This window comes from Panthera leo, chromosome E2, assembly GCF_018350215.1.
Source record: "Panthera leo isolate Ple1 chromosome E2, P.leo_Ple1_pat1.1, whole genome shotgun sequence".
NCBI lineage: Eukaryota > Metazoa > Chordata > Mammalia > Carnivora > Felidae > Panthera > Panthera leo.
This window is the reverse complement of record NC_056693.1, coordinates 3,485,891-3,501,125: the sequence shown is the minus strand read 5'-3', so window position 1 is coordinate 3,501,125 and position 15,235 is coordinate 3,485,891. Positions and strand designations below refer to the sequence as shown.

At 48.7% G+C, this 15,235-nt stretch overlaps 1 protein-coding gene and 1 long non-coding RNA gene across 2 annotated transcripts; both read left to right on the top strand.

Annotated features, from left to right (window-relative positions):
• Positions 1 to 226: 226 nt before the first annotated feature.
• Positions 227 to 5,457, top strand: LOC122208089 (natural cytotoxicity triggering receptor 1-like). Its single transcript, XM_042918736.1, is given in 8 exon segments — positions 227 to 385; positions 469 to 504; positions 688 to 972; positions 3,225 to 3,503; positions 3,771 to 3,818; positions 5,018 to 5,065; positions 5,187 to 5,303; positions 5,306 to 5,457. Coding segments are annotated over 8 exon segments (909 nt in total). The 5' UTR covers positions 227 to 351; the 3' UTR covers positions 5,368 to 5,457.
• A 4,397-nt stretch (positions 5,458 to 9,854) lies between these two features.
• LOC122208563 lies at positions 9,855 to 14,710 on the top strand. Its single transcript, XR_006197283.1, has 3 exons — positions 9,855 to 9,986; positions 14,232 to 14,342; positions 14,632 to 14,710. It is a non-coding gene; the product is annotated as an uncharacterized LOC122208563 (long non-coding RNA).
• Positions 14,711 to 15,235: the final 525 nt, after the last annotated feature.

The following is a 15,235-nucleotide window of genomic DNA, read 5'->3' as shown; positions in this document are numbered from 1 at the left end:
TTTAAATGATTCTAAGGTTTCTTCTCTGTACATCGTCTTCTGCCTTCCCTGGGTGTAATGTCCACATTTCAGATTTTAGAAGTGGGCCCTGAAACGAATGAGTTTCAGGTGGGGCACACAACTGTCAGAGGATCTGGTTAGACCACAGATATGATCAGATGTGTCTTTATACCTCATGGTCAGAGGTAGAGGGAAAACCGTGAACCTTCTCTTGTTTAAAAAAAAAAAAAAGGTCAGGTGAAAGCCCCATGGCAATTAGTGCTAGGCTTTACCCACCACATCCTGTGGCATCTTCCTGGCCTGCTGGCCTGCTGGCCTCCATCTCCACATTCGCCTGGAAGAATCTAGGCTATGACCTCCACATTCACTGCCCTGCTCTGCCTTGGTGAGTTCTCTCCTGAGAGGGAGACACAATCCTGGGGTCTGGACATGGGTGGGGTGGCATGGCTCACTGTTCCTGTCTTCCAGGGCTGTATCTGAGCCAGACCATCGGCGCCCAGACACGTAAGTCCCTCCGTCAGAGCCCCAGGGTCTCTTTTCTGGGCTCAGGCTAAGTATCCACCTACAAGCAACCGGAGGAGGGGACAGGGGCTATGGTTTGCTAGGAAGGCTTGAGGCCAGCAACCGGGTGGAAATGTGGGTGGGAAGGGGCTTTATGTAGAACTCCTGCCTCTGATTCCCTTACAGAGATTCTTTCAAAACCCATCATCTGGGCCAAGCCCAATTTCATGATTCCGAAGGGAAGGCCAGTAAAGATCTTATGCCAGGGGATTCCTGAGGCCACTGAGTACCAGCTGTATTTCGAGGGACGCCTCTCTGCCTGGCAGAGCCCAAGACAGCCTGGAATAAGGAACATAGTCTCATTCCCCATCTCAGCCATGACCCTGCTCACTGCAGGGCAATACAGGTGCATTTACCGAAGCGGGGAGCTCTGGTCAAATCCTAGTGACCCTCTGGACCTGGTGGTAACAGGTAAATGTCCCATCCTCTATCTGTGGTCATCCCCCAAGCCTGAATCCCGGGGAGGGTCATCATTTATTAATCTCCTTTAGTGTCATCCAAACCTCACTCCTTGGTTATCTGTGGTCTAGGAGCGGATTTGTCATAGGTCAGGCCTCTCCAGGTGAGATGTTCTGAGATGGATGTTTGCATGTATCTGGGGAGTATCCTCAAAAGTGACCTCTGTGATGAAAAGTGAGGGAAACAGGCTGGACAGGAGGCGAAGGTGGACCCTGGGGTAGTTTCAACCGACATCTCAGCCAAATCAATGTGGAACTCCGGACCCGGGATGGCCATTCCTAGCAGTCTCGAACTGAGGCTAGGGGCTCTGTACCCACCAGGGTCAACCAGGGAGTGGATGAGAACCCCTCCTCTGGGGGTTCCATGCAAACATCTGCTTTTGTGGCACTTGATTTCTAGCGGGAGAAGACAGACCATGAGTCAAGTTTTAGGGTAAATCTATCAATCATAAGCACATGAGGAGGAAATAACGGTATGGAAAAAGACCAGATAGAACGGAGTTGGGAGGGAAGGCTGTCTCAGTTAAGGAAGCTGAGGGATGCCATTCTCCCACTTAAGCAGGTATCAGAACCACTGGGAGGGTTTGTGATAACACAGACGGCTTTAGTGCACCCATGTGCACCAAAGCCCTAGTCACAGTGGCCAAAAGGTAGCAACAACCCCAGTGTCTATTGACCAAGGAACAGATAAAACGTGGTCTATACACACAACGGAATATTGTTTGGCCTTAAAAAGGAAGGAAATTCTGACACCTGCTACAATATGGATGAACCTTGAGGATATCACGCACGGTGAGATAAGACAGTCACACACGGACAAATACTGTCTGGTTCCACTTCCGTGTAGGACCCAGGATGGTCAAATACATAGAGACAGAAAGCAGAATGGTGGCTGTCAGGGGCTGGGGGACGGGGATGGGGAGATGGTGTTTAGTAATGGGGACAGAGTTTCAGATTTGCAAGACGAAAAGATTTCTGAAGACCGAGGGTGAGGATGCCTACACAAAGCAATGTGAATGTGCTTAGTGCCACTGAACTGTACCCTTAAAAATGGTTAAGATGTGGGGCGCCTGGGTGGCTCAGACGGTTAAGTGGCCGACTTCGGCTCAGGTCATGATCTCGCGGTCCGTGAGTTCGAGCTCCGCGTCGGGCTCTGTGCTGACAGCTCAGAGCCTGGAGCCTGTTTCAGATTCTGTGTCTCCCTCTCTCTCTGCCCCTCCCCTGTTCATGCTCTGTCTCTCTCTGTCTCAAAAATAAATAAACGTTAAAAAAAAAATAAAAAAAATGGTTAAGATGTGGGCAGGGGCGCCTAGGTGGCTCAATCGGTTAAGTGTCCGACTTCGACTCAGGTCATGATCTCACGGTTCGTGGGTTCTAAGCCCTGCATGGAGCTCTGTGCTGACAGCTCAGAGCCTGGAGCCTGTTTCAGATTCTGTGTCTCCCTCTCTCTCTGCCCCTCCCTGTTCATGCTCTGTCTCTCTCTGTCTCAAAAATAAATAAACGTTAAAAAAAAAATTAAAAAAATGGTTAAGATGTGGGCAGGGGCGCCTAGGTGGCTCAATCGGTTAAGTGTCCGACTTCGACTCAGGTCATGATCTCACGGTTCGTGGGTTCTAAGCCCTGCATGGAGCTCTGTGCTGACAGCTCAGAGCCTGGAGCCTGTTTCGGATTCTGTGTCTCCCTTGCTCTCTGCCCCTCCTCTGCTTGCACTCTGCCACTTTGTCTCTCAAAAATAAATAAGTATCAAAAAAAATTTTTTTAATGGTTAAGGTGGTAAATGCTATGTTATGTGTATTTTATAACAATTGAAAACAATAATAGTTTTTAAAAACAAAGATGGCTGCCCTACCCCTGAGTTTCTGATGCAGCAGGTCTGGGGTGGAGCCTGGTAATCTGCATTTCTTAAAAAAAAAAAAAAAAAAAAAAGCTTCCAGGCGATGCTGATGTCACTGGACCCAAGGATCTCTAACTCAGAACCACTGATGTGGGGCAATTCCCAGAGAGAGATTCATATTAATGCTCCTGAAAGCTGGAGGAGGGAGTGTCTCAGTCTTGAAGGGAGACATCGGGGAGGGTGTGCCCATGACCAAAACAGAAGAGAGAGAGATTGTGGCAAGTGACGTCCCAGTCTTAAGGCGAAGGGGGGATGGGAGATATGGGAAGCGGGATAATGACTTTTAACCTACCTGTCTCCTTCTCCCACAGAAATGTATGACACACCCACCCTCTCTGTTCATCCCAGGCCTGAGGTGAGCTCAGGAGACAATGTGACCTTCTATTGCCGTCTGGAGACTGCAACAAACATGTTCTTTCTGCTCAAGGAGGGAAGATCCAGCCGCCCACAGCCCAGATACGGGAACACCCAGGTGGGGTTCCCCGTGGGCCCTGTGAGCACAGCCCACAGAGGGACATACAGATGCTTTGGCTCTTATAACAACCACGCCTGGTCTTTCCCCAGTGAGCCTGTGAAGCTACTGGTCACAGGTGAGGAAGCTCTCAAATTTCCCCCACGTGCTCTTTGGAACCCCGAGTGAACCCCAACCAGAAACGAGGGAGGCAGCTAAGGGACAGGTGGGAAGATTTAGAGTGTCCTCCCACCAATGCCCTCATCCACATGCATTTTCCGGAGGCTCTGTCGGTTGTTCCTGAGGAAGAAGGCCAGAGGGATGGGGGGAGGGTACAGAGACCAGGTGGGAAGGCCAGAGGAAACCCCAAACCCTTACTTGCTTTCTTCATTTCCGTTACCCGAAGATGCTGGGGACACCAGGCTTGCACCCACAGAACACACCTCTTTTTCTGGTAAGTAACAAGTACTTGTAAACTTGGAGGAGGGGGGGCACCTGAGTGGCTCAGTCGGTTGAATGTCTGACTTCGGCTCAGGTCATGATCTCACGGTCCGTGAGTTCGAGCCCCGCGTCGGGCTCTGTGCTGACAGCTCGGAGTCTGGAGCCTGCTTCAGATTCTGTGTCTCCCTCTCTCTGCCCCTTTCCCATTCATGCTCTGTCTCTCTCTGTCTCTCAAAAAATGAATGAACGTTAAAAAAAATGTAAACTTGGAGGAGGGATCAGAGCCTCCCAGTGACAGCACAAACATGGCGTTCACCCAAAATATCCATTGACTGCATAGCACTTGCCGTGACCTGCAGCACCAGCGGTCGAGCAGACAAGCATCCTTGCTTTCATCCCAGCGGGAGACAGACCATAAGTCAAAGTCAGATAAAGAAGCCAATCACAGGGGCGCCTGGGTGGCTCAGTCGGTTAAGCGTCCGACTTCGGCTCAGGTCACGATCTCCCGGTCCGCGGGTTCGAGCCCCGCATCGGGCTCTGGGCTGATGGCTCAGAGCCTGGAGCCTGCTTCCGATTCTGTGTCTCCCTCTCTCTCTGCCCCTCCCCCGTTCATTCTGTGTCTCTCTCTGTCTGAAAAATAAATAAACGTTAAAAAAAAAATTAAAAAAAAAAGAAGCCAATCACATAGCACATGAGGAGCAAACAGTGGTGTGGACGACAGACAAAGAACGAATGGGGTTATAGTGACTTGGGTGGGCGTGGGCAGATGGCAATATTGAATAGAGTTGTCTGAATCAGACTCACAGAGCAAATATCTGAGAGAGCTGAGGGCATTGGTCCTGTGGCTATGCAGAGAAAGAACATTCCAGAGAGAGGGATCAGCCACTGTGTTTGCCCCAAGACAGTGAGATGGCCAGTGGGATGAGGAACGAGAAGCCATGTTGATCGACTTAATGAGGGAACTGAGGCTCAGACATAAGACATGCCTCGCTCAAAGTCCTGGGGCTGAATTCCCCCCTCAGGGTTCACCTGCCCCTTGGCTCTTCCTCTCTACCTGCCAGATGAATCCACGAGGACCAGAAGCATGGGGTGGGGACCTAGAAAAGCTGCAGAGGGCCATGGGGTCCGTCTGAGGGCAGGAGAGGCTGGGACTGAAGGGGTCAGTACCATCTCTCTCTTGCCCCCCTTCTTCACTCTCCTTGTCATCCGCAGACTCTTGGGACCCCCACCTGCTAACCACGAACACAGCAGTCCAGCAAGGTAGGCAAGCAGGGGGCGGGGGGCTGCAGGCTGTGAAAGTGTGTGATCTGGAAAGGACATGAGGGACAGAAATGAGGTGAGGCGGTGTTTGACAGTGTCCACTCTGTGTTTCTGCCCCCAGACCCTGCCCTCTGGAATCACACTGCCCAGAATCTCCTTCGGATGGGTCTGGCTTTCCTGGTCCTGGTGGTTCTTGGGTACCTCCTGACTGAAGGCTGGCTTTGCAGGAAGAGAATACAACAGGAACTTCAAGGAACAGGGCTTCAAGTCAGGAACACAGGAGAAGGTTCAGAACACAGTGACTCCTGGGCAAATGACCAAGGGATGGGTTGGCCACAGGTAGAGCTGAAAGCTGATCTTGACCTCGGGCTGTGTGAGCTCTGTGTTGTGCCTGCGGAGGGGGGTTCACCGCAAGACAGCTGCGTTGGGTTCGGAGAAACTTCCTGGGGGAGGCAGGAGGCAGATGTTAAATTTCTCCCGCAGACAGATTGCACTGTCTCTTCTGGGCTCTAAGCATTTTTGTGCCTGCCTAATGCAAAGCAAAGTTTTAACCTCGCTGGCCTTCCCCAAAAATATCTCCTTCATTAACAGCATGGCCACGGAGTATTTCTTTCCTACTTTGGTCTTTATCCATATTTCTTCTTTCCTTTGCTGCAACATGTCATTGAAGACATTTAACAACCAGTACAGAATAAGCATTTATGAGCTGGACCAGGAGCCAGAGAGGCAACTGCTGGCCGACAGAGATGTGGGCTGTGAACAAATGGGCCAGCCATCTGAGTGTGTATCCTGGCTGGGTGTCAGCCTTGCCCCAACTCCTCTGCCCCTACGCCACCACAAGGTTCTGTCTTCTTCACTTCTTTATCCATACTTTGCCTTGTTCCTCAGGGCTCCTCCAGAAAAGTCCCCCAAACCCTCCAGTTTGACTTAAGATATCTCTCCCATGCCCCCAAAGCACCTATTTTTATCTAGAACAGCACTGAGACTGTCACACTGCATACGTATCCATTTTCCTGTCTCTACAGTCAACTTGTGTGAATTAAGTCCGTGTCAGGTATGACGGCTGTGCTCACAGCTCCCGCACAAAGAGAGTTCTCAGGAAATACGTGTCAGATCAATGGATATATAAGTGAGGCTATGGCACAAGCTCAGAACTTGAGATTCCTGATTACGGTCCTTGAAATGCTGTCCAGACCCTTTGTTCCTTGAGAATTTCTACTTGACCAACCCATTAATATAAACATTTTATGGGTCCCTGTCCCCCCTCAAGATTCTGACACCTCACATGGGTCAAATCCATTCTCTAAATCTTGAGTTTTCTGTTATATATCAGAGAACTTTATTTCCAACCTCAAAAGGGTAACATGCATATTTAATGAGATAAAGAATATCAAGAAACCCAGCATAGGCTCTGAAACATGTAAGTTAACTCAACATGTGGTAACCCTTATCATTCCCAACTACAGGAGTTGAAAATAGCACCATTTGCTATCTCACTACCAGTGGACAAATATTGAACGTTCTTTATTTTTGTTGTTGTTCCTCATCTGCTGGGTGTGAAGGGCCAAGAATTTCTGTTGATGCTGAATCATAGACTTCATCCCAAGATGTGATGGACTTGAGTGGAGTATGTTTGTGATAGTCCAAATATTTCATATTCTGATGGCAGGAAACCTACAATTTCAAGGGGGGGTGTCATGTGTCAGGTGGAAGAATTTTGGGTCTCCAGATATAAATTCAGGGGCTTGAGAGCCTCCTTAGAGGAATGGAGGGCTCTCTTCCACACAAGGCTGTTCTCCCCACTGCTCCAAGGCGAAATCTTCCAAAACTGGTGAACAGCACAAAGCCAAATGGCTAAGTAGAGCATTACTCTTTTTGAAATGTTAAACCTGGTTTGTGCTCCAGACAGAAAAACGAAGCACAAGGAGGAAGGGACGGAGGGAAAGGGGATGTAGTACTGGTGAATTGTGTTATGAGGTTTATTGGAAACACTCAAAAACATTTCCATTTATTTCTCAATGGTTAGAGCCTAATAGCTTGCATCCACTTGGATGCAAGGGAGGTTGGGAAAGATAACCTTTATTCCAGGTGTCTCTGTGACAAGATAAATGCTGGTATTTCTGTGGAGTGAGGAGGCATGTGACAGAGCTGTGACAGGCACCTACAGTCTCTGTTACAAGACCCTACTGTGTGCCGGGCACCGATGAAGGGACCACACATCAAAGCAAACATCCTTGTGAGAACAGAATTGATTGTCCACAGGTGCTAGATCTTAAAGAAAGTGAGTAAATGCAGTGAAAGGGGATATGAAGAAATACAGGATGCCAATGGAGCCTCTTTCTGTGCAGAATTCCAAGACCTAGAGGGGTCCCTGGGTGGCTCAGATGGTTAAGCATCTGACTTCAGCTCAGGTCATGATCTCATGGTTCATGGATTCAAGCCCCGCATCGGGCTCCATGCTGGCAGTGTAGAGCCTGCTTGGGATTCTCTCTCTCTCTCTCTCTCTCTCTCTCTCTCTCTCTCTCTTTCTGTCTCTCTCTCTCTCTGTCTCTCTCGCTCCCTTTGTTTCTGGCCCTCAGCCAGTCGCACTTTCAATCAATCAATCCATCAATCAATAAGTAAATAAATTCAATGACATAGAGACATTGAACAAGGTGTATAGATGAGGAAAGGATTATGCAGGAGAAAACAAAACCACGGAGAAACAGACAACAGAAAAGTTGAGAATATCACCTCTTTCTGGGCTTGACAACCAGGAAGATGACTAAAACAAATCCTGGTAACCCAGAGGGAGGCCCAGCGATGGGTGATGGGTACTGGTCCTAAGATGGTTAATATTCAGCACTTTTGGTATTTCTTGGGATGGCCTAGGTTATTCTGGGCCCTTTAGGTTCCAATATTAACTTTAGGATGCCAGCTTTCACAAAAGACCAGCCCGGGGTTGTGCGTGAGATTGTACTAAAGCTACAGATCAATTTAGGGAGAATTATCATCTCTTCAGTCTTCCAATCCGTGCAAGCCCGAATCCTCAATGTGTTATATTTTTGCCTGTACTTACAGGTTCCCTGATTTCTCTGAATATATCCACCAGATTATGTCCTTGGCTATATCACCTCCAGATCCCCTAGTTACGTGACTTTTATTTTGTAAGCGGTATAATTCTTTAAATAATCTTACCAACATTGCTGCTGGTACTATAATATTTCATGAAAACACAGGTGTGTCTTCCTTTTTTCTTGTCTTTCATATGTATCATATTTTACTATAGAATGTTTTAGTGTTGCTATCTTTAGTATCTGGAAGAAAACATATTTAAAGGATGATATGATGAGTAAATGTGTTAAAAGCTTAAATAAATAAATAAATAAATAAATAGCAATAGCACTGCTAGGAATTTACCCAAGGGATACAGGAGTGCTGATGCATAGGGGCACTTGTACCCCAATGTTTACAGCAGCACTTTGAACAATAGCCAAATTATGGAGAGAGCCTAAATGTCCATCCACTGACAAATGAATAAAGATGTGGTTTATATATACAATAGAATACTACTTGGCAATTAGAAAGAATAAAATCTGGCCATTTGCAGCAACGTGGATGGAACTGGAGAGTGTTACGCTAAGTGAAATAAGTCAGGGGGAGAAAGACACATACCGTATGTTTTCACTCATACGTGGATCCTGAGAAACTTAACAGAAGACCATGGGGGAGGGGAAGGAGGGAAGAAACAGTTACAGAGAGGGAAGGAGGCAAACCATAAGAGACCCTTAAATACTGAGAACGAGATGAGGGTTGATGGGGGGTGGGGGAGAGGGAAAAGTGGGTGATGGGCATTGAGGAGGTCACCTGTTGGCATGAGCACTGGGTGTTGTATGGAAACCAATATGACAATAAATTATATTTTAAAAGATGGGGAATGATGAAAAAAATAAATTAATAAAACCTGTGTTCCTAAGCCAAGCTATGTCCTCTCTGTTTCTACCTTCCATTTGCCAAAAGGAAAAACAGTATCTCCTTGTTAGCAATGTCATCAGGACGGGGTACTCAGTCCCCCCAGGGCCCAACTATTCCAACCCTGAGTTAGGAATGAGAGCTCAAGCTTCAGAACACAGACGGTTATGTGGGGAAGCGCCCACCCCCTCTACTCTTACTGGCCTGTGGCTCTAAAGACCAGCGTTCTGCTTAGCCTCTCGCACTCAGGTGTCAACCCTCTGAGATCTGGTTTCTCCACCTCCATACTTCCGCTGAAGCTGTTGTTGTGAAGAAAACACCAAAAACGCTATTGGGCCTTCTGGAACTTGCGGTGGATGCCTCCCAGCTCACCTTTGTTCCTTTGCCAGTGGTAGGACCACTTCCTCTTTGAAAGGATCTCCACCCTCAGGGCTTGTGGGTTCCACGGTAGACCCGCCTTTCTCTGGACACAAGTATGGGTGTATCTCACTTAATGCCACAGTTTCAGTTTCTCTAAGACACATGCTCAAATCGAATCCGTCTCTCTGAACCCCATTTTTTTTGGCGGGGGGGGGGAATCTTTGGGTTATTTTATCGGTATCTTCTAACCAACCTGGACTCATCATTTTCCTACCACCAAAGTTGTTCTAATTTGGAAAAATCCCAGCTCTGTTCACAGTCGCTTTTCTTTCTTTTTTTAAAAATTTTTATTTATTTTGATAAAGAGAGCATGAGCGGGGGAGCAGCAGAGAGAGAGGGCGACACAGAATCAGAAGCAGGCTGGAGTCTCTGAGCTGTCAGCACAGAACCCAAGGCGGGGCTCAAACCCGCGGACTGCGAGCTCATGACCTGAGCTGAAGTCAGACGCTCAACCGACTGAGCCACCCAGGTGCCCCAGTTCACAGTCGCTTTTCTATATCTATGCTTGTGCCCTGCTCGCTGCTGAATGAAGTGCTACACAAATCAGCAGGTAATGATACATTTATGATTCATGAGTTTATTGGTGGAGATATACAGACTTTTATTATTTCTCCTAACAACTGTCCTTTCTGACAGTCAGTTTGCCTTTTGGAATTCTGATCAGGTAAAGAGCTCTTACACATAAATATTTTTAAAAGATTGCCTTATAGATTTTAAGAGTGTTCAATGCCCATATTATATGTTATATGTTATATGTTATATGTTATATGTATAATTTCTTTAGTTGTATTCAAGTCACGGTGTTTTTCTGATATATGTTATACTGCAACTTGCACTTTGGTTTATGAGTCATAGTCGGTAAATGCCTTTTTGTGTTTTGTTTTTTGGGTTTTTTGCTAAATGCTTTTGACCTCTATATTCCTATAATCCATTTAAAAGCCCTTGGAAACTCCAACACACAATGTCCTCGATATTTCTGTCAAGCACCTTTATGTTTAGATTAGCTATTTCCTTACATACGCACATACCATACCTGCATCTAAATCATATGTTCACACGGTGGTAGTTGTTTAAGGTAACAATGTAACTGTTATATAAATTGCTACCTAACATTGTGGATAGTGTGAAACACCAGGACGGTCACCTGCCTGCAAGTCAGACACCCACCAGGACATCTCGGCTTGCACATGCACGTCTGAGACCCCCAAATGCAGCATGTTAGGGGCACCTCTCAACCTCTGCACCCCTCTAATCCGGGGCCAGATGATCCTGTACTGTGGGGGGATTCCCTAAATCAGCTCAGCTGCTATAACAAAATACCACAGATTGGGTGGTTTAAGAACAGAAACTTATTTCCTTGTAGTCCTGAGACTGGGAAGTCCAAGATTGAGGTGCTGGCCAACATAAGGGCCTCTTCCTGCTGGGGAGATGGCCTTTCCTTGGTGTGGGCACAGGGAGACAGAGATCTCTCCCTTCCCGTTCTGGTAAGACTGGCACTCCTGTCAGATTAGAAGCCCATCATTATGGTCTCATTTCACCTTCATGATCTCCTAAAAACCCTAGCCCCAAATGCAGTCCCATGGGGATTAGGGCTTCAACTTATACCTCTGGGGGAGAGGGGGCACAGTTCAGTCCATAGCAGTGACTGTCCTGAGCATTATGTTTAGCTGGATCCATGGCCTCTATCCACTAGATGCCAGGGGCACCCCCCTACCTGCGACCCCGGATAATGCCAATGTCCCTTTGGGGACAAAACTACCCCTAGTTAAGAAACTCAGGCCCAGAAGGATATAAACAGGGTGGTGGGAGGAGCTGGGGGGGGAGCTGCATGAGCTCCGGCCAGGGGACAGCTGGTGACCGCCCCCCACCTCCAGGCAGAGGGAACAGTGCATGCGGAATGAAGGAAGCATGCTTGGGAAAATAGTGGGCGCCCAGCGTGGCTGCAGGAAGTGAGCTCGGGGAAGGGGGTGATGAAGTCAGCAGGGCCAGATAGAGGACTTTTAAACTTCCTTCTTTGTAAAATGTATCGTTTTTTGTTTATGCATCATTTCCAGCTTTGATTTATCTCTTCTCATTGACATGAGACCTATGGCTAGTCCTCTACAATACAGAGATGTCTGACTCAGCTGAGTCTGGAGAATTGCCTTGGAGTGCAACCCTGCATCTGTTCCAGATTGAATGGTCCAAGGTGGTTCTTACTTTCTGGCAGAGAATCATCTAAGCCAGTGTTTCTCAACCTCAACACTACTGATATTTGGGGCCAGATCATTCTTTGTTATAGGGGTAGGGAGTACTGACCCTGTGCACGACAGAATGTTTAACAGCATCTTAGCCTCTACTCGCCAGACACCAGTAGAACCCTCTTTCCCAAGGGTGACAGCCAGACAGTGTCTCTGGACATTGATGGGGTGGGAGAAGAATCACCCCAAGGTGAGAACCACGGGGGCTAGAGAGAGATCCGGGAGGTTAGCCTGGGCGTCAGAGCAGGACTTTGGCAAGCTCTGAGAGAGTCTGAGTGAGAACCCCAGTGGGCAGAGATGTAGGAAGGGATATTGGGCAGTGGATCTGATGGAGAGAGCCCAGCCCAGCTCTGTCCCAGTGAGTTCCACTCACCCATCAGCATAGCTGTCTGCTCCTGGGGTCCTGAGCTATGCACAGGGGCCTCTGCCTCTTCAGGAAGAAGGGCATTTCCCTAGTCTGTCTGCATCCGTCCTCAAGGAGTGCATTGTACCTGTGCTCTGCATACTGCGGGTTTCTCCCTACCCAAGTGTGAGGGCTACAACTTTAGTCTAGGTTGCAATGTTCCACCTCTGGCTCCTCCCTGGGTCTGTGATGGAATGCTCCAACTCTGGCTCCCCCTTGGGTCTATGATGGAATGATCTACTTCTGGCTCACCCCCTTGGCCCATGGTGCAATGTTCCACCTCTGGCTCCCTCCTGGGTCTGTGATGGAATGTTCCATTTCTGGCTTCCCACTGGGTCTATGATGGAATGTTCCACTTTTGGTTCCCCCCTTCATCTATGATGGGATGATCCACTTCTGGCTCCCCGCCTTATTCGAACGTTCTACTTCTGGCTCCCCACCCTGGTCTGTTGTGGAACATTCCACTTCTGGCTTCCCCCCTTGTCCGTTGTGGAACATTCCACTTCTGGCTCTCCCCCCACTTGTCTGTTGTGGAATGTTCCACTTCTGGCTCCCCCCCTGTATGTCGTAGAACATTCCATTTCTGGCTTCCCCCCTTGTCCTAAGATAGACTATTCCACTTCTGGCTCTCCCTCCCCATTCTGTCTATAATGGAAGGTTCCATTTTTGCCTCCTTCCTCTGTCCATGATGGATGTTCCACTTCTAGCTCCCCACTTAACCTATGGTGGAATGTTCCACTTCTGGCCCCCCCTTGGTCTATGATGGAATGTTCCACCTCTAGCTGCCCCCTAGGTCTGTGATGGAATGTTCCACTTTTAGCTCCTCCCCTTGGCCCATGATGAAATATTCCACTTCTGGCTCCCCCCCTTAGCTAGTGATGGAATGTTATACTTTGGGTCTCCCCCCCCCCCGGTCTATGATGGATTGTTCCACTTCTGTCTCCCCCTGCCCAGGTCTATGATGGGTTGTTCCACTTTTGGCTCCACCCTGGTCTGCCATAGAACATTCTACTTCTGGTTATCCCCCTTGTCTGTTGTGTAACATTCCACTTCTGGCTCCGCCAGCACCCCCTCCCCATCTATCATGGAATGTTCCACTGGCTGTCCTAAGATAGACTGTTCCACTTCTGGCTCTCCCTCCCCACCCTGTCTATGGTGGAATGTTCCATTTCTAGCTCCCCCATGGGTATGTGATGGAATATTCCACTTCTGGCTACCCCCCCCCCGGTCTGTGATGGAATGTCCCACTTTTAGCTCCTCCCCTTGGCCCATGATGGAATGTTCCACTGGCTCTTCCCTTGTCCAAAGATAGACTGTTCCACTTCTGGCTGTCCCTCCCCACCCTGTCTATGGTGGAATGTTCCATTTCTGGCTCCTCCCTGGGTCTGTGATGGAATGTGCCACTTCTGACTGCCCCTTGGGTCGATGATGGAATGTGCCACCTCTGGCTCCCCCCTGGGTCTATGATGGAATGATCCACTTCTGGCTCACCCCCTTTGCCCATGGTGGAATGTTCCACCTCTGGCTCCCTCCTGGGTTTGTGATGGAATATTCCACTTCGGGTTCTCCCCTACCCCTTCTGTCTATGATGGATTGTTCCACTTCTGGATTTCCCCCCCCCCTTAGCTCATGATAGAATGTTCCACTTCTGGCTACCCTCCCCCCCCAAGTCTGTGATGGATTGTCCCACTTTTAGCTCCTCCCCTTGGCCCATTATGGAATGTTCCACTTCTGGCTCCCCCCCCCCCCTTAGCTCATGAAGGAATGTTCCACTTCTTGCTCCCCTGGGTCTATGATGGAATGTTCCAGCTCTAGCTGCCCGTGGGTGTATGGTTGAATGTTCCACCTCTTGCTGTCCCCTGGCTGGGTCTGTGATGGAATGTTCCACTTCTGGCTCCCCCCCTGATGCATGATGGAATGTTCCACCTCTGCCCCCCTCCCAGGGTCTATCATGGATTGACCCAGACACGTGGCATTCTCAGGTAACCTGTTTGCAATCATGAAATTGGGATGAGCTGAAAGAGAAGGTCTAGCAAGTGTCTGGGAAGGAGGATCAAACCCTGAATCTTCCTGAGGATTCAGCTTTCCATGCCAAATTCTGCACTCTTTTCATAGGAGAAGTGAGCTTCTAACCCACATCTGTCTTTCCCAGCTACTCCGTGCTAAGCAAGAAGAGGGTCAACAAAGCGTGCGGTTGGGGACAGGACTGACCCTCCGACGCCGGGATCCTCCCCTGGGACTCAGCGCTGGAAGAGAAGCCCAGGTGAGATCACCCCACACCTGCAGGGTGTCTGTCCTTTCCCGGGCACAGGATGGTCCTGCACTTTCTGTTTCGATTCCCCAGGCTCTGCAGGCTTGGAGGGTAGGAGGTGCAAGGTTCAGCCCAGAGGCCCACTGGCGCCTGCAGAGCTGAGCTAGTGAGGGGCTGAGGCTGGGGGCGGGGGTCTGCTGGAGGCACAGGTGTGGGCAGTGCCCCCCCCACACACACACACCTGCTGTCTGAAAGATAGAGAAGGAAGAGTAGAGTCCTCCTCCTTGGTGTTTTTACCCAGCGTGGTGCAGTGCCCTGAGGACCTCAGATCAGCCAGGAGGCCTGGCGGGCTGTCCGCTGCTGCGGGGGTTTCAACCTCAGAAAGATGGAGTGAGTTTTTCTATCGTTATTATTGAGGAATGATTGACGACGTTTGATTAGCTTCAGGTGTGCAACACTGGGCTTCAATTCTATGCGCTTCGATGCTCACTGCGAGTGTAGCTACTATCTGTCAATTTCTGTTACTGCAATATTGTTGATCATATTCCCTCTGCTGGACTTTTCATCCCTGTGACTTATTTTGTAACTCTAAGTTTGTACCTCTTAAACCCCTTCACCTATGCTGATCATCCCCCCTCCCCCACCTCTCCTCTGGCAACCACCTGTTTATTCTCTGTGTTTATGGGTGTTTCTGGGTTTTTGTTTTTTTTTTTTTTTTGGTTTTGTTTTATGGGGCTGTCGTGTGTGTCGTAGGATGGTTAGCAGAACTCTAACTGCTGCTAAATTGTACACTTTTGGCTTTTTTGTTTTTTAATGTTTATTTTTGAGAGAGAGCACAAGTAGAGGAGAGAGAGAGAAGGAGAAGGAGACACAGAATCCAAAGCAGACTCCAGGCTCTGAGCTGC